This window comes from Gymnoscopelus microlampas (assembly GCF_963454915.1).
Source record: "Gymnoscopelus microlampas genome assembly, chromosome: 12".
Lineage (NCBI taxonomy): Eukaryota > Metazoa > Chordata > Actinopteri > Myctophiformes > Myctophidae > Gymnoscopelus > Gymnoscopelus microlampas.
The window spans coordinates 35198424-35217815 of NC_139949.1; the positions used below are offsets into that span (position 1 = coordinate 35198424).

At 43.8% G+C, this 19392-nt stretch overlaps 2 protein-coding genes across 2 annotated transcripts in view; both read right to left on the reverse strand.

Annotated features, from left to right (window-relative positions):
- The window catches only part of fstl4 (follistatin-like 4), a gene marked incomplete at both ends in the record, with an annotated part of 277470 nt that overhangs the window by 221191 nt on the left and 36887 nt on the right, over positions 1-19392 (reverse strand). The gene's annotated exons all lie outside the window — the stretch shown is intronic.
- LOC311056739 (acetoacetyl-CoA synthetase-like) lies at positions 16346-18336 on the reverse strand (the record flags this gene model as incomplete). The annotated part of the gene is made up of 1 exon (XM_084073546.1): positions 16346-18336. Exon 1 carries the CDS (start codon positions 18332-18334, stop codon positions 16346-16348), a length of 1989 nt encoding a protein of 662 aa, XP_083929672.1. The 5' UTR covers positions 18335-18336.

Below are 19392 nucleotides of genomic sequence, written 5' to 3' on the forward strand. Positions count from 1 at the left end.
AATTGTCTTCGCAGAATAAGGTGATAGTCTGCTGCAGTAAACACTGCACACGTTCTCGCCCACATGCGTGCGTGTACGCGTACTTGCACGCACGGCGTGTGTGTGTCACTGCAGTGTGAGTGTCTCAGCCGCTTTCCAGTCTTTTTCTGAACATATAGCCTGCATATGATGCTAATGTTATGCTAATGCAGGGGTATAACTGGGGAAGGTATACAGGCTGACTACAAACCCATTCGCTAATTGGCACATACATAGCTGTATGTAAGAATGCACCCACGCCGACACACGCACGCACACGCATGCAAACACACCGCATGATCTACAGAGGCATGATCAAAACTGAAGCGTGCCCATGCATACAGTAGCACACAGTCCTGGCTTGATTCCCTTCCTTGGGAACGGTGCCTAATCTCCTGTCTATTCCCTGTGTCATTCACTAAGTAGACAGTCTGAATCAATCTATCATTCAATCACAGCTAGCTATGTGTAGAATATATCTCTCTTTTTTCTTTTTAAAGATTACACTCCCCGTTGGTTTACAGGCTCCACTATGACACGCCGCTGTATTTTCGACCTTTGGAAATCTCTTCTCTCCCAAATCTTTCGCTCCCCTTTATCTTTCATCAACTCTCACTGCTCTTCGCTTCACCCGGTATCGGGAGCCTTATGAAGGAGAAATGGAGAGAGAAAAAAGGGAACCAGGTGATTCGAAAAACCACCTGCAACTTATCCGCGGTTGAATCTTGCGCCGAATGAACCATACGTTAGGTCATTCGATCTCCTCGCCTAACGGAGTCCCTACAAACTTCACAGAGACTTAAGGTGCGTTTGGAGGGAGGTTAACCTCTGAGTGAGGCCAGTGTGTGGTGTGGTCCTGGTTCAATAGAGATCAATACACCTCGTAAAAGGAGTAGATTTGTAGAGGTGGTGCAAGCGGCAGACTTGTCTCTGTTTTCTTATCTCTGTGTTCGAGGCTGCCATGGAACATGATAACCTTACCTTCACCTGAGGAGCAGCTTTTTTCCGCCCTACGCGTTCCCTCAAAATAAATTTGATGTTTTCGAGAAACTCTGAAAAGAACCTAAGTTGAATGGTGTTTTTTTTTTCCTCAGGCGCTCCTTTTATTTATCATTAATCTTTTATTATCAATATTGATAAATGTAGTTTGTCATGTCCTTATTTATCCTATATTAAAATTGGCTAATGGGAGGGCGGGCCGGCCGGCCGGCCGGGACGGGTGCATTTCGCCTTTCCGACATGTCGCCTTTCCGACGTTAACGAACCCTATACCTAACCCTAACCCTAACCGCACGCGGAAGCCACTAGTCGGAGTGGCGAGATGTCGGAATGGAAGGAGCACCCCGGCCGGGACACAGGTAGACCGTCAGAAACAGACATCTCCATATATGGGGACAAAAGGGACACACACAGACAGATGGGTACAATGGATACTCTGACAAAGCCCCCAACACTATGACTCAGACACATATTGGTCGACAGTTGGTCGGCAGTGCAACAAGTTTTTACACAGAAGCTTGTGTATCTCTTGGGGTCTCGTAAGGCAAGGCTAATGTATTTGTACAGCTCACTTCATACACAAGGGCAATTCAATGTTTGTAAACTGAAAATATTTCTTAGTAGCAGGCAGTAGAGAACAAAAAGGTTTTAAGACCTTGTCGTTTGTTTAGTTTGTTTACCCTGTTTACCCATTATGTACTGCACATATCTCTATGCACAAACATCCAATAAATAATTGTTTAAAAAAAGAAAAAGGAGAAAAAAAGAAGATGTTTTTAGCCTGGAGTTGGTGCAAGCCTCACACAATTTGCTTTGTGAATTTGTTGCTGATGGATTATTTTGTTTGTATATAAGATTGGAAAATGTGTAAGTGCTTGACTGTGGTCTTTCAGGGAGTTCAAGGGGGTCCCCAGCTAAATGATTGGTAACTCTGAGAGTGAACAAATGGAACATTGTGTACACTCTCAGAGTTATGGGGGTTCATGGTCTAAAGCATAGTAAACTGGGGGTCCTTGAAATGAAAATGATTGAGCCCTGGATTAGAGTCCCATGTATTTTGGTTTGCAGTTTGGGGCCTGTTGAAGCTGGACATATGGTAACCACATGAACCCTAGCGTTCCTATTCTGTGAATGTCAACATTCGCTGAAAATAGCCTACCTACAAGCTCACAGGTAGGCTTTTTTTCGGCAAAGAGATTTGCTGTGGAGGGTAAAAAATGTGCTTACCAAGAATAGACCAATGGGGGACCCAGTGTGTCCATACAATAGGCTATTCATTATCTTGGTTGTATGTTAGCAGCAAACCAATGGCAGAAAGACATTGGAACTGTATACTTGAGAATTTTGTTTACTTATCACAACATCATAAAATTCAACAATGTTTTTGCACATCGCAAGTTTTCCTAAAATTGTCCTACTGCCCAACACTTACAGTATATACCGCCCAACGTATAGGTGTTTCTTAACTTGACACAAAATATTTCGTTTTAGTCGAGTGGCATGCTTTAGCCTAAGCATAAATTCGGCTTAGGGCGCAATCACACCAAAGTTTAATTTTACAAATGAGGGCGGATTCTGCCAATGCCAATGTCAATGGGAACAGAGCGTTTTTTTCTGCAGAAATCCGCAAATGGCAACAACCCGCTCCGTTCCCATTGAAAAGAATCCGCCCTCATAGGTAGAATTAAACTTCCGTGTGGCCGCGCCCTTAATGGGTTTCTTCATTGGTATTCCACAGAATTGAGAACCACAACAGAGACATTAACTCTTTTAATTATTAACTAACCAACACAAGGTAACACTTTCACTGTGATTAGTGATTCTTTGAAAAAGTGGTGTTGGACAAACAGGCTTGTGAATACAAAGAATTCAGGGCAGCACCTGATTGCAGACATTTTCTCCTTAATCCGGTCGTTCTCAAAGTGGGTTCCTGGGACCCCACCTTAAAGGAGTTCCAGAGGGTCCCTAGCAATATTAATAGTTAATATAGCATCAAGATCAGTTTAACCACTTTAGCTGATCTACAAGTTCACAAGGCGCCACATCGCGCTTTGTGAGCTTGTAGATCTGCGTTTTTTGATGATTTTTGGGGAAAAGTTTGGATTTTTTTCAAATAATTTAAAATATGTTTTTCTCTTATAGGGTTCCCTGGCACACGTCTATTCAGATGGGGGTCCGTGGTATCAATTTGGGGGTCCTTGACTTGAAAAACATGGTCGGTTTTGACTAAAATGGTTTCTTTTTTTTTCTTCGATGCAAATAATGGAAGATGAAAACGTTGTTCCGTTATCTCCCTCACAGGCTTTACAACATCGCAGTCTTTCTTCCTCTAGGCAAATATTTAAAGTATTTATAACTTTATTGAAAGATTACGTGTGTGAGTTATGTGCAATCTGTCCGCTGACATGCAATATAATACAACGTCACATTTCTCCATCCGCCTGACCAAATAACACTGAGATATGATATTAATGATTGATGAATATAATTACTTTCCAGCATTTTGCCTAATGTGGCAAATGAATGGAGGGCGGGGTGAGAGATGGCGGAGCCCAGCAGGCCGTGATTAGCCTCATCTCTTCATCGAGTCTATTTGCGTGTGTGTGTGTGTGTGTGTGTGTGTGGGGGGGGGGGCTTGGGCAACATTAGTGCCTTGATATCAATTCGGACTCATGCTAATAAAGTGCCTCAAATGCATTTCGTCGCTCTTATTTAATGGAGGTCAAAATGACTTTAACGCGTTCTCTCCGGGCGGGGGGAGAGAGAGAGAGAGAGAGAGAGGGTTCATTATTGGGTCATTTAACTCTCTGTCACACTGTTTTGAGAGGGTAGGCCTCGGTCCCCAGTCAGTCATTACCGTATTCCTTCGTAAATAGGGGCTCTCACTGTGGACTGTCGAAGACGCATGAACGGAACCAACATTACGTGGTGTGTGTACTGTAAATGTGTGACATTCATTTTGTTTTCAAATATACAAGACAGACTTTCGGGCCGTGGTGTGTGTACTGTACATTTGTGACATTCATTTTGTTTTCAAATATACAAGACAGACTTCCGGGCCACAAACATCCAAATCAAGCAGGTGCAGGTCCTTTTATGTTTGTCTATATCCTCTGTGCTGTACCACAAAATGGCCTCTCGGAGGGCATTAAAGTAAGTCGCAGTTGACCACTTACGCCCGATATATTTAATCGCATGCCGAATAGCGAAACTAGCAGATCTACAATCTCACACCGTGTCGCACTGTAAGCCGTTGTGTGCACTGTGCACAGGCCAGGTTTTTCATGCCATGTGTGAAGATGGTTATGATTTTGTTCTCCCCCTGTCTCCTAGGGTAGGTACCCTCACAAAAACATGCAGTAATCCTGGTCTCTATACTGCCTCCCCCTGGTCAGCCGGAGCGCCTGATGGAGGCGAAAGGAACTGGTTGGAATAACGTGTTCCTTTCAAGTGCTACGTCCAACCAGGGAACCTCCCCCTGTCAGGTGATAAGAAGCTTTGATAAGTTTGCTAGCTCTCATGCATTGAAGGAGGCATGAGCACAGCTTTAGGCTCTCCCTAGGCTGGCAGAGGGAGTGTAGCGCCCAGGATTACTTAGACAATTGGCACTGGGTGAAAAAATGGGTTACAAAATTGTGGGATAAAAGATTTTTGAGAAAAAAAAGATGGTGATGATGGCGTGCTAACCACAACCCACTAAGAGTGTGTTTCGAATCCTCTACACTACACGGAATCCAAGCTCTTTAGTCCTACCAGGGCGGGTAGGCCAAACTGCAGTAGCAGCTACACACCCCATTCCCCCATATCTCTCTCTCACACACACACACACACACACACACACACACACACACACACACACACACACACACACACACACACACACACACACACACACACACACACACACACACACACAGCCCCTCACATTACTCCTTGACTTTGGGTTGTGACTCTTGACCATTGACGGCCTCAATAAAGAGGATTGGGAAGGAAAGGTTTAAAAGGCTGATGGATCGAGCCTTGGATAGTTTTCTTCATTTCAATTTAAAAACATGGTACCATTTTTATCTGCAATACTGTCTCCCGAGTGTTCAACGTTATCATCAATATAACTCTCCTCCATTTTCACACCTACCTTCTTAAAGCAGTTACTAAACCATATTGCAATATATACTTAAATCCACTAAGCTGCTACACTGACATTATGTTCCGTGACAAATTATGGCCGTTTATATCACAACCATGAATATTTTCACTTCTATTCATTTCCTGTGTGGTTAAAAATTCACATGAAGTGTGTTGATTTGTTTGCTACAGAGCTGATTTATCCCAAATTAAATGCTAAAATGCCATTGATATTCTGGGGTGGGAGTGGGAACCCATGGCGGAAGTAACCTCTGGGTTGGCCTACAAACAGATGTTCTCCCTGTAGCACTGTACGTAGACATACAGTAGGATATGTTGTGAGTGGAGGGCTCTGTCTGTCTGGTCAGTAGATGAATAAATAATTGAGGAATATTCACCTCACCTTACGGAGCTAACGTCAAGGTGCCCTTCAGCCAGAAATGAGAAATTGTGCCGTCTTATAATAAGCGTTGAAAATGGGTTAAGTGCTCCTGTAAGTGGTTACCTGTGTGCAAAAAAATAAAAAACTACAACTGCAAGCATGCATGCTCATCCAGCTTTCCCTTACTAAATGAAGATTCAAAACCATATTAAAACATTAGGATACGTGTAGTTTAACTAAAACTATTGAAACCTTTGCCGTTCACGCATTTGAAATGTATCAATTTAAACGGACAAGTCCACACTATAGAGACTCCTGCAACGGCATCATTAACCACACGTGTTTCTTCATTCTTTCGCTTTTTGTTTGTAGTTTATCTTCTAACGTTGTTTCTGTTTCAAGAAATGGCCAGCGTTTGAACAGTTTGCACAACATCATCCATCCACACCGACCGGGCGACTCAGAACAACGCTAATGTTTTCTACGGCATGCGATAACAAAGTGAATACTAAAGGCTCAGGCCAACGTTGCAGGCAGCCTTTGCTGTATTTATTGCCAGGCTACGGCGGCGCCCAGAGAGAGAATGAGAGAGTTTAATTTCCGCTCATTCCCGTTCCAGGCCCATGGCGGTGTCTTAACCCATTCAATCCGGGAACGCACCGGTGTCACTTTAGATTTGAGCTATAACCATTATTTTATACTTTGGCTGTTCAAAAATAGCAGATATACATGAAGCGCGGCACCGAGTGCCGTGCTATGAGCTTGTAGATCTGCTATTTTTTGAAAAATCTTGATTCTTGAGCAAATCTTTGAATAAATGTTTTAGTTCAAATCGTTGCTTCTGGGGGTCCCTGGAACACAATATTTTTACAAATGTGCGCTTCAAAAAATATATATTCAAAGATTTTCACAAATTTTCACGAATAAAAAAAAATAGCAGCTATTTTTGAAAAGCCAAAGACATCTAAAATGATGTTCCCGGGTTAAATGGGTTAACGCTGGGAACAAATCAAACGGCCGCTTGCACATTCAGGACAAAAGCAGAACAGCAGAAGTACGAGATAATAAAATATGTAAGAGTAGGTACGTGGCCACAGTTTTCCGCTAAAGTCCACCCCCACCTCGCTCTCTCTCTCTCTCATTCCACGGTGGCAGCTCTTAACATCATACTTGATACAGCTTTGCACACCTCGGGGGACGACTTAGGAGAGTCCTATGTATTTTTCATCATCTCACCTCCCCCCTATCTCTCCCCCACGCATGTACCACAAGCACGCGCACGCACGCACAGACAAACAGTTGCATGTGTGCACATACATGCATACACACACACACAGACACCCATAGTTAAACAGATACAGACAGACAGACAGACAGACACAGACAGGCAGATGCAAACCGTGGACAACTAATTATGCATTCCACCCAGACAAGACAGAGAGAGGAGAGGAGTGCAACCGAGCTAAAACCCAGTGTTAAAATATTCACGGATGCAATATTAATATTTAATGTCACACTAAATCTGCTTTATTGTCTCCAAGTCTAAACAGTGCATGCTGTAGATCAGCCCCCCTCTGTAGACCTGATCCAATAGGAAATTACACATGCATTTATTTATATGAGCACGGAGTCGCACCGGGAGAGAGTGAAAAAGGTATGTGCGTGCTTGCGTGTGCGTGCGTGCGTGCGTGCGTGCGTGCGTGCGTGCGTGCGTGCGTGCGTGCGTGCGTGCGAGCGGGTGGGTGTGTAAAGAGAAATAGAGAAAGCGGGAGTGCGGAGGAAGGAGGTGAGAAACATTGTGAAAGTTGAGTACGTGCATAACAATAATGGACCTCAAGGGTCCATTTGGGTCCATTTTCACACTCTCAGAGTTCAATTAACGCTAAGGATTTTCTTTAACTGTGTATCGCCAGACAGACAGAGAGACACAAACAAGTAGGTTAGAATTCTGGGAGAGTGGGGGGGAAAAAAGCAGGGAGAGGGGGGATACCAGACAGAGGGGGGAGAGAGAGAGAGAGAGAGAGAGAGAGAGAGAGAGAGAGAGAGAGAGAGAGAGCGCATATCAGACAGATAGCAGAGGCATTATGCATTCCACACAGACAAACAGAGAGGAGAGACAGAGAGATTTTCCATATCCATACCCACACCGCACCCGTCGTCATTATGAATGCATATGTTGTCATCAGGGTCAGGCTGGTAAATTGCTATTAAGGTCAGAGTTGTGGAAAACCCGCTCTGAATAACCGGGCCTTGAGTAATGAGGTGTTCCTCCTGCCATACCAGCCGATGGGAGCCGTGGCCTTCTGGTTAGCAGACAGGTGTCTGATGGCTACTGTACTGTAACTCTATGCCTCCAGGAAACACACTGATTTGCACCTGTTCCAAATGGACGGTAACGCCTGATTTATATGTCATTATATGACGGTGTCACATGCGTACTGTAGATCGGCTATTTTCTGCATAAATTAAGCTTAGTCTCAAACAAATCAGTATGGGTTATAGGGCCGAGAGTGCATAACAGCCAATTAGGTGGGTAGTAGGGCAATACTGCAATTAGGTGGGTAGTAGGACATTACTGTAACTAGCACACTGTACTACTGCGCATGCATGCAAGCGCACACACACACACACACACACACACACACACACTTAGCATAACATACAGTACACTACACACACATGCTAAAGAGATGGCAACAACAGCGTAGAGGTTGTGTACGTGCACTTAGTTGCAAGTAAAGGAATGTTCATCACCATCGGGAAGAATTATTTCAATATAAGACACACATCCAAGTGCACACATCCAAAGTGGAGAGGTGCTGGTCATAGCGAGATAAAAGTCCACATATGTAAATAAATAGATGTTCTACATGTTTGTTTGTTTGTTTGTTTTAGGCTGATTAGGGTGCCCCACCTTGAAAATGTGCTTTTGAGTGCCAGAGAGAATTAGTTACATAATTGAGTGAACATTTTCTGATCGGTAACATACCTGGCACTATGTAAACTATTGAGATGCCGTTTACAATGTTCTGACGTCGTGTGAGAAAACCTGATTACAAAAAAGCACATTCAAGGGTTATAGTTTGTTTATAATCCTTTTCAGTTCGTTTATAATCCATAAGACATAATTAATTAAATGACAAACAAAACATGGAATGAGTTCTCTGATTGCAATACATGGTTGATACATTTCACCAAACCAAACTACAATACTGCAATAATGACAGGTTGCTGGTGCATATTCTGAAATGTCAAGCCACAATCAAATCAAATCCTCTCTAATTAGCATCAACTACCCGTAAGCATGGTTGCATTTAATTTCTACGTTCAATAACCTCTTTAGAGTGTCTGAGAGAATTGCTGTAATCATGTCGCCCGCGATTGACAGCTGAATTATCACGTATCTCAGCGAGAGAGAGAGCTCATTCTGCCATGTCAAGCTAACCACGTTTACCCACAGCCAGCTCCATCTGATTACACACCAGAGCTCCTTGCTAATCCTGCTTAGAATGCAGCGGTGGAAGGAAAGTACATTTACTACTGTACTTAAGTACAATTTTGAGGTACTTGAGTAGTTCTATTTTTTTATCTTTTGACTCCCCACTACAGTACATCTCAGAGGCAAATATTGTACTTTTTAATCCACTAGAATGATTTGACATCTTAATTACTAGTTACTTTGCAGCTCTAGATTATTAATACAAATGATATGCATTAACCACTCGAACCCTATTTCATACTTCGGCTTTTCAAAGATCTACAGGCTCACAACGTGCCGCGATGTGAGGCGTTGTGAGCTTGTAGATCTTCTTTGGTACAGTGAGTATATTTTTACTTTTGCAAAAGTAAAAATTTTAAGGGAGGACTTTTACTTTTAACAGAGTATTATTACATTATGGTACTGCTACTGGTACTTAAGTAAAAAACTCTCTCTCTCTCTCTCTCTCTCTCTGCTGATGTCCTTAACCAATGACACCCCTAATTCATTCCCTGCTCCATTTCCGTGGGCCCCCGTCCGTTCGGTTGCTGATGCGTTCAGGGTTGAAAAGCCGCTCCCTTCAGGGCCAGTCCGTTGCATGGTCACAACACCTGGGAGTCTGCCCAACCATTACGCATGATATTTGCACAAATTGCTCCATTTGTGTTTGAATATGAAATACATCTTCAGAATATGACTAGAGAGAGAGAGGAGTATCGAGAAGTGAGCGATTGTTATTAGCTGCAGGAAGCTATTATAATGCAAGTAATTGGGGGGTGGGCAGGGTTGCCGTTGCTGGCCTGTTATCATTAGCTTCCTGATGCATTTCAATATGGGTCCTACTCCTGTGTTAAGTGGTAGGAATGGGGAGAGTCCCCAGTTACTATTAAGGAGTGCAGTGGACTATAAGATTGCACTGTGAATCTTTGAAGCGGTCATTCTCAACCTTTTTATTTTCAAGGACCCCCATTTTGTTATGCAAGCCATGGACCCTGTACCTCCTACTATAAATGTGCAAAATCTCTGTCCGAGTGTCCATATGTCCGTCTGTAGTTCTCGTATCTCGAGAACCGTCCGACCGACTTCAAACTTGGGACGTGCGTTTGCCTATGACCCGGGAGAGTGCCCGGCACCGAGTTGTTCGGTTAGACGGTTGTCCGGAACCGCAGATCCAAACAATATCCATATACAGTACATAGGCATATGGAAATTCGATTATCCAGAACCGCCGATCCGACTGCTGTGCCCATATGTATGGTCATGCACATAATATGGGACAGACGGAATTCAAACATGCAAGGGTCCATTTGGTTCATAACTATAAATCATTTAGCTGGGTACCCCCTGGAAGCCCCGGACAGACCCCACTTTGACACACACTCTGGCCTGGCGGAGAGAATAACGCATACGCTGGCCCACAAAGGCATTTTGGGGTTGACCCTGACACTTTGATTTATCATGCACATTCATATCATGTAATGTAGTTTTTTTGTGTAGATTAAACATGCTCACATGCTGAAGTAAAGTGTTGTCTGACTCATGTTGATTTATGATGTGCTGCTTTACTGTTGCCCCTACAACATAATGTAATATTGTTGCTGTAGAGCAGAAACCTTGTATCTCATCCATATTTCAACTTTTTATGTTTCTTCGTAAATTAATGCCCTACTTTGTCATACTACTACAGTGTCAAATAAAGGTTGCAAAATCTACAAGCCGAAGTCGTGTTCTGATTTTGTAGATCCGCTATTTTTCAATAATTTTTAAGTGAAAGTTGTTAAGTGCCTGTGGGTTTTATAAATATTGAACGAATGAAAAGTATTAACAAGGGCTTGTGACCACCTGACAGCCACGATATGTACAGTAGCTTCCTCCAATATCAAAACGACGTGACTGCATCGTCAGACAAATGCAAGTACTGTACCTATAATTTGCGTGTTTTTACCTGACCCTACTGAAAGGGATAAATAAAACCAAAATAGATTCCACACATGGCCTCTCACGTTTCACCCATCCCTGCACTTAGATTTAGATATATATTGTAATTAATATTGTATTATTCATATTTCATTACAGTATATTACTCTGTGTTGATAAGTGGCACAAAATGCACCTCGTACAATCCAAAAGTATACAAAAAAAGGACATATTTTACAGATCTTAAGGTAGAAATGACATTGTCCCTGGCACGGATAACAAGATAACAAATAGAGGGTCAAGTTGCAGGACAAATCTTTCTCTGCTCTGGTCTGTTATCAGTAACACGGGAGGAGAGATTTCTCCTGGAATAACCCAGCTCTCTTTGTCATGCACCTCTTTGTCTGACAATGTCTGCACACCTACATTCAGTGGTGGAAAGAACTGAATTGTACTGTTCTTAAGTACAACTTGTGAGGTACTCTACTTGCACAAGAAGAATATTAGCCTCATTTCTATTTTGACCATGGACCTTCCTGTCATCGTGTATTCTGGCTATTGGACTTTGTTTCTTTCTGTATGCCCGTGTATCTTTTTTGACACTGCAAAACATTGGGAGCTTGTAAAAAAAAAAAACACCCATTCGTTTACACCTGTAAGCGTGTTATGTGACAGTGAAGTTGGAGTGGCAGTTGAAGTTGTCTGCGGCGGGACCGCAGTCGAGGTGGAGGAGTCGAGCATCATCCAACCCATGTGTTTTAACCCATTGAGACCTGGAATTGTCACATTTTTAGATTTGAGCTAAAAAGCATTATTTTACACTTTGGGCTATTCAAAAATAGCAGATATACAAGCTCATAGCGGGGCACCGAGTGCCGCGCTACGAGCTTGTAGATCTGCTATTTTTGAAAAATCGTGAAAATGTGTGCAAATCTTTGAATACATATATTTTTAAAGCGAATATTTTTAACTAAAATCTTTGCTTCTGGGGGTCCCTGGAACAACATATTTTGATGGGGGTCCGCGGCCAAATACATATCATTTTGGGGGTTCTTGGCATGAAAAAGATTGAACACCACTGATATAGAAACATACGTTTTTCAGAATACTGTTGAGATTTAGGAGACATCGGCTTCAGGTCTCAATGGGTTAAGTGCAAATGAACACTCCGGAAGAGAAGTGATGATAACCCCCTCCTGATGCTTAGAGTTAATCTCAAAGCTGAATGCGAGATGAAACAACGACATATTGCTAGATGAGATCCAAGGGAACTCAAGAATAGACAGCGAGAAGAGAACATTATTGAAGAGACAGAGAGAGAGAGAGAGGGAGCGCGAGAGAGAGAGTCAAGGAGGGCCGGTGGGAATTTGAACGTGTTTCAATACTATCTCTGCCTCTCACGACCTGACTCTTATGACACTAACTAATCTTCTACCATCTGTCTCTCCTCGTAGATTCTGCCACAGTGCCTCCCAACCCTTTCTGGATCAGGGCCTACGTAAACAATCCCCAAAGCGTTCGCGGCCCACCCATCTGTCCACTTAACAAAGCTCACAACGCGTTGCATGGCGACGTGTTGTCAGCTCTGTTGCTTTGTTGTGAGCTTTGTTATAGTCTGCTAGTTTCACTATTTTTGAAATATGTAGCAAAAACATGTAGTCAAAAGTACAATATTTGTCTTTGAAATGTAATGCAGTAAAAGTCATAAGAATAAGAAGAAATAAAAAAGACCAGGAGACCTGGTACTGCCAGACCCAGAATAAATTCCCTTTTATGCCCATGTATGGACGAATGGGGAACGAAATTCAGAGGTCCCTTTTATGCCCATGTACATATGGACGAAATGGGGACGGACAAAATGGACCAAGTATGCCCATGTATGGACGAAATGGGGACGGACAAAGCCTCATGTAGGCCGACCCCTTGGGTCTGGCAAAAAGAATACCCAGATACTCAAGAAATGTACTTAAGTACAGTAACCAAGTAAATGTACTTCTTTACTGTCCACCACTGATTAAGACAGAGGATTTTACTGTGTAGTGGGTACTGTGTCCAATTCAACTCATTCCCATGCAAAGGGGGAAACCTGGATCAAGATCTTGATTCCTTCAGTCAAAGAGTTGATTATAGCCTGAAGTGTGCATGCATATATCAGGCTGGAAGCATACTCAACACGATCATAGGCAGACACGATCACAGTATATACTGTATGAGCCATTACAAATGCAAAGTATGAAATGATAATTAACCCATTCAATCCGGGAACGCATCTGTGTCATTTTAAGATTTATTTGGCTACTCAAAAATAGCAGATATATGAGCTGATATAGCGTGGCACCGAGTGCTGCGCTATGAGCTTGTAGATCTACTATTTTTTTTAAATCTTGAACATTTGGGTAAATCTTGGCCAAATACATATCTCAAAATCTTTTCTAAATCCTAACAGTATGTTAACCCCCAAAATAATATGTATTTGGCTGCGGACCCCCCATCTCAAAATATGTTGTTCCAGGGACCCCCCAGAAGCACAGATCGGAGTTAAAAATGTTCGCTTTAAAACATATATATATATTAAAAAATCACACCCAGTGTGAAGTGGGCGGTGTGTGGTCATCACAACATGACTCACTTTAAAAAAAGGACAAATGATTTTTTTTAAAGTCCATACTGCTATTCATAGGGCTGCACATGTGTCATGTGTTTCGCTAGCCAATCACAGTCCTGAATTTGCAAAGTCAGCCAATCACATTACAGTTAGTGGTGATGACACTAGCTGTAATGTGATTGGCTGACTTTGCAAAAGTATCGATTTGCATTAACAATGGAAGGGTTAGGGGGTATACAAATCTTTTGGTCGGTGTCCAAAACTCACTTATAGGGGGCGGCTACACCGCTCCAAAAAAACTGCACAACTTTTCCACGACTCTGTGCCGTGCTATGAGCTTGTATATCTGCTATTTTTTAACTCATTGAGTGCCAGAATTGCCAGAATTATTTCAGAATGATGTTGTCCCAGTGCCAGAGTTTTTTCACAGAAAACAAAAAGTGCTTAGGAAGCGAGATACAGCCTTTTTCAATTCTAAGTTAAACAAGGAGTGGATGGAGCTGCAAACCTTCAGGTGATGATATCTTGGGTTCTGAACATGTTTAAAAAAAAAAAAAAAACACGTCAAACACGTCATTGGCACGTTGCGCCATAGCGGTAAAAACACATGAAACATGTTAATGGCACTCAATGAGTTAATAGCCAAAGAAAGAAAAAAAAGACCAGGAAAATGACGTTCCCGGTCTTAATGGATTAACCTTCTGACGTTGACAACATGCTACAGATTATAGTTTGACGCATGATCTATATCCCGTTCCATCAGAAGCTCACAGAGATTCTTCATGCATGAAGTTCCCGTCCGCCCAGCTCCTCTGGGTAAACCTCCACTGGGTCTCAAAGGACAAAAATACAGCATTATAATTGCTATTATTGTAGCTGCACCTGCTGTTTTGCCCGCCTTAATGGCGACTAGCAGCTGAACCCCATTCCTTTTCCCTTTTACAGTATAGCTTGAATAAATAAATTATTCAACGATTTCATTACAAAAGAAAGTGGCACATATTTTCAGGCAGGCAACAATCAACCCCGCCCCCAACAATCTGCGGGATGTCATTTGTTGTTTGTTTTATATTCCACATCATTGATAGGGCTCTCATTAAGCTCCATGTACTGTATCTCAGAGGGGCTGAAGGCATCATTGCTATCAAATGTTAAAAATAAAACTCTGATGTGCGTTCCATGACAGTGATCCTCAGACTCTGAAGACGGCGCGGGCTATTTTTGGAGACAATTTCACGGGATAATATGCGTGCGGCGTCGTTTTGTTCAGATCACAGTGTCTGTCAGAGGCACACTTTTCATGCAGCATCTTGTCGCCGCCACAAAAGCGGCGGATGTGGATAAAGGGGCTTTGGAGGCACACAAATTGCCTATTGAATTGGAAAGGCGCAAACTCCTCAAAAGAGACCAGATTCCTGGCAGGGGGCCCCCTCTCTCATTCTGGCTGCCAAAAACCGCGGACAACGGTAATTGCTTGTCATATTTAGGGAGAGGATGTCGGAAATACAAATACGATGTTAAAGCCTTCTTTGCATTCAGTTGTGTGGCCGTTGGACTCATTTTCAGCACGCATGGAGCCCAGCAGGGCTGGCTAACACAGAGGCTAAACACTGGCACACTTTCCACATTCACTGTGGCTTGCCTTGGCCCTGAGCTCCTCAGCCCCCTGCAGGCCCTGTGATCCCAGGGTGAGACTTTTATCCTCGTGTCAAAGACTTTTTTTCCTTCCAAACGGAGATATACACTACTGTATGTGACAACAAATTTGCCCCTACACCAGTGGTCTTCAACGTTTTTCAGGCCAAGGACCCCTTAGCTTAGAGAGATGAAGCAGGGACGTATATAAATGTCATAGATTTCAGAGATAGCTTTATTGACTATCAATGTGTTTTTTGTTGATACATTTAACCACTTAAACCCTTAATTTGGCCTTGGCTCTGTACTTGTTTTTTTTCCATTTTTCCCTCTACACCAAACCACTTTGCCGAAAATAGTCCATCTACAAGCTCACAACATCTCACAGCACGAGGCTTTGTGAGCTTGTAGATGCTATTTTCGGCTAATGTTCCCCTCAGAATAGGGATGATAGGGTTCAAGTGGTGGTGTAAAAAAAAAGTTCCTACAGTTCCTACATCACAAAAGATTTAGCGGACCCCCTGTAGTAACTCTGAGGACCCCCTGTTGAAGACTCCTGCCCTAGACTGTAACATTTTAATTTAACTCTGAGAAAGAGACTGTCAGTTAAACTAACTGTGTACGGTACTCTAACAGAATGATTATTGGTATCGCGAGATTTACAAATGATGGTCATTTTTAAGAATTTTAAATAACTAACAAAGTCATGACCCTTTCACTTAGATGCTCTATATAGAGGGATTTTTTACTCCTCACACCAACACAGTATACAGCACTTAATTCCATGAGATCCATAAGGTCAAATAAATACTCTGATTAAACCCTACCTGCAACTGTGATTTCAGCCCCGTCTTTTTTATTTTTATTTTAGTATCTTATTTTATTATTATTACTTATTTTACACATTTAATCACCTTTTAAATACTTTCATAATTGTAAAAAGAAACATTTTAAAACTAAATTGACATGGTCACAATATCAATACACTGAGGTATTTGGTCAAAACACACTTTGTACAGGGGGCTGTACAAAGCTCAAGGTGCAGTCTCTCCGAATGTCTCTTCCTGTAGCAACAAACTTTACTAGAATTAAACACTTGAATCCTTGTCCCGCGTTGGTTCCCTTTGACAGTGTCCTCCTTTTTCCAGTGTTGTGATTATGTGGCGTTTCCAGGTCCTCGTATACACTAGTAGTTCTGCAGCTCTGGAATGTTCTTGTAGAGGTCCAGGGAGTCTGGGTTGGACAACGCTCCTCTCTGCGTCACCTCGCGCCCCGCAATGATCTGCTTCACGGCCACTTCCACCTTCTTCCCACTGATGGTATAAGGAATGTCTCTGGTCTCCAGCAGCAGGGCGGGGACGTGGCGGGCCGACAGGGTCTTCCTGATGGCCACTCTGATGCTCTGGACCAGCTCCGGACGGAACACCTGGCCGGGGGCCATCTTCAGGAACAGAATGACACGCTCCTCCCCGTCAGAGTTGTACTGGGGAACGCACAGGCTGTCGGACACGCCCTCAAACGCCTCCACGATATTGTACATTTCCGAGCTGCCGAAGCGGACGCCGTTAGGGTTCAACGTGCCGTCGCTTCGACCCAGCATAACGAGACCTCCCGTCTTGGGGTTGATCTTGCAGTAATCTCCGTGGGCCCACACACCAGGGTATTTAGAGAAGTACGCTTTGTGGTACTTGACGCCGTTTTCGTCGTTCCAGAAGTGTGTGGGTTGACAGGGGATTGGCTTCAAACACACCAGCTCCCCGCTCTCTCCCCATACCGGTTTACCTTCCGAGTTCCATGCCTCTACAGCCATGCCTAGATTTCTGGTTTGGATTTCACCCCGGTATACTGGCACTGTTGGGTTCTGCCCTACAAAACAGGACACGATGTCTGTCCCACCTGAGATGGAGCCCAGCAGTACGTTGCTCTTGATGCGGCTGTAGACGTACTCATAGCTCTGAGGTTTGAGAGGAGACCCCGTGGACAGGATGGTATGAAGAGACTGCAGGTTGTGGGTCTCCCCAGGTTTGAGGTTTCTCTCTTCCAGAACAGCCAGCCACTTGGCTCCTGTACCAAATATTGTGATTCCCAGTTGATCGGTGAGGCTCCACAGGACGTTAGGCGTGGGGACGAGGGGCGAACCGTCATACAGTACCACAGACGCTCCCACCGCTAGCGCTGACACCAACCAGTTCCACATCATCCACCCAGTCGTGGTGTAATAGATGATGACATCACTGCTGTTCATGTTGCCATGCAGGATGTGTTCTTTCAAGTGTTGGATGAGTGTTCCCCCGGCAGAGTGGACCATACATTTGGGGGCTCCTGTGGTACCAGAGGAGTACATGATGAAAAGGGGATGGCTGAACGGGAGCTGCTCAAACTCCAGCTGAGGATACTGGTCCCCGTCACCACGACCCGACGCCAAGAAGTCTTCTAAATATACACTGTTGGGGATCTTGGAGAGGTCTATGTCCTGTTTAGAACGAGCGTAGGGAACGATCACCACCTTCTTGAGGTCAGGAAGCCCATTGACAACGCTGGTCAGCTTCTCCATGTGGTCGTGTGTTTTGCCGTTATAAACCGCCGACGCCACGGAGAAGATCAACTTGGGCTGGATCTGAGAAAACCTGTCCAACACGCCAGTGACTCCAAAGTCAACAGAGGTGGAGCTCCAGATGGCTCCGATGCTGGCTGCAGCCAACATGGCCTCCACAGCATGGATCACATTAGGGAGGTAGCCTACAACCCTGTCTCCTGTCTGGACGCCCATCTTCCGCATGGCAGCGGCGAACAACGCCACGTCTCTCCTCAGCTCTCCATATGTCACCTTCTGTATCTCTTCATTGGCCTCTGTGGCTGCGTGCAGGGCCACTTTGTCCTGGTCTGCGTGTTTCAGCAGGTTTTCCGCATAGTTTAATCGGGCCCCTTTAAACCACTCAGGAACATCTGAGATCCGCTTGGTCGCATCCACCACCTCTTTGTACGTGGTGGAGCTGACTACTCCGCAGAACCGCCACACCTCAGCCCAGAACTCCGGGTAACTCTCCACCGACCACTGGTACAGGTCATTGTAGCTTGCCATATCAAGCCCGTAGTCCCTGTTCACTTGGGTCCTGAACTTGTCCATCTGTGTGTTCTTCTTAGAGTCTGGGTACCACAGCACCTTGTTCTCCATGTCCATGATAGTGTCGCTTTTGTCCTCAACTAGATGTTTAGGCAGCTACACGGTATTCACGTCTACGTTGCACTACTACTACTGTGTTACTACGTTATATTGAGACCTTTGTATCTGTCAGTCCTTTTTTATGGCCATTAATCCAGATCCCTGATATCATTAGTATATATGCCAACAATGGGCATGGCTCCTTTGGTGGCCATATATGGAGATGAGTGATTTGTTTGTCCCTGATGCCATGATGACACATTGATATGGAGTGACACACTCCATATTTGGGCGTAGCTGCTTTGGGAACTCCTTAGTATTATGGCTATGATTATGTGGCTGAGTCATGGTGACATGAGTGTGATGGAGTGGTCCAACGGCCTGTCCTCCCTAAGCCAATTTTAATATAGGAAAACACTGGAGCCACCCAAACATCAAACAGCCGTGCGTGAGCGGAAAGCTGCAAATGTATAGATAAACAGACATTGTCACTGTGTGTTTAAATATATGTATTTTTCTCTCAGAGTCCTCAGTTACATACAGTGTCACCTCCAGACGGATCAGTGCAGTTAAGATTATGGTGATCACAGAGACAGTGACAGCTAGGTGTCTGTCTCTGGTCTGTCTGAGGTTCCCTCCTGTCTACTGTTAGTCATTGTTACCATTCAGGTGGAAGGCAAATGTGTCTCTGTCTTCCCAGGTGTTTGTGGGTTTTGTCATTTCCGGAACATTTGAGGGAATGTTGCTGCATGTACAGTAGTAGGGCTGGATGGACAAAATCAAATCACTATACCTTAATATATAGATATTGTGATGATATTGTGGGTATGACTTAAATAATAATCAGTAATGCATTGCCTTTATAATAACTGAGTGAAGTGGAAAAAAAGCAAACTAGAAAAAGTGCTCCTCGGAGCACAGGTCTCCGCCAGGTCAGGTACGTTATTCTGGCCTCCTGGTGGCGCTATAATAGGCCAATGTGAAAAGGGTGTCATTTCTTCTTAGGTCTTTCACGGCAATCAGACTGCATTCATGATTTGAGGCATTTTGTTCCAAAAATGTGTTTTGCT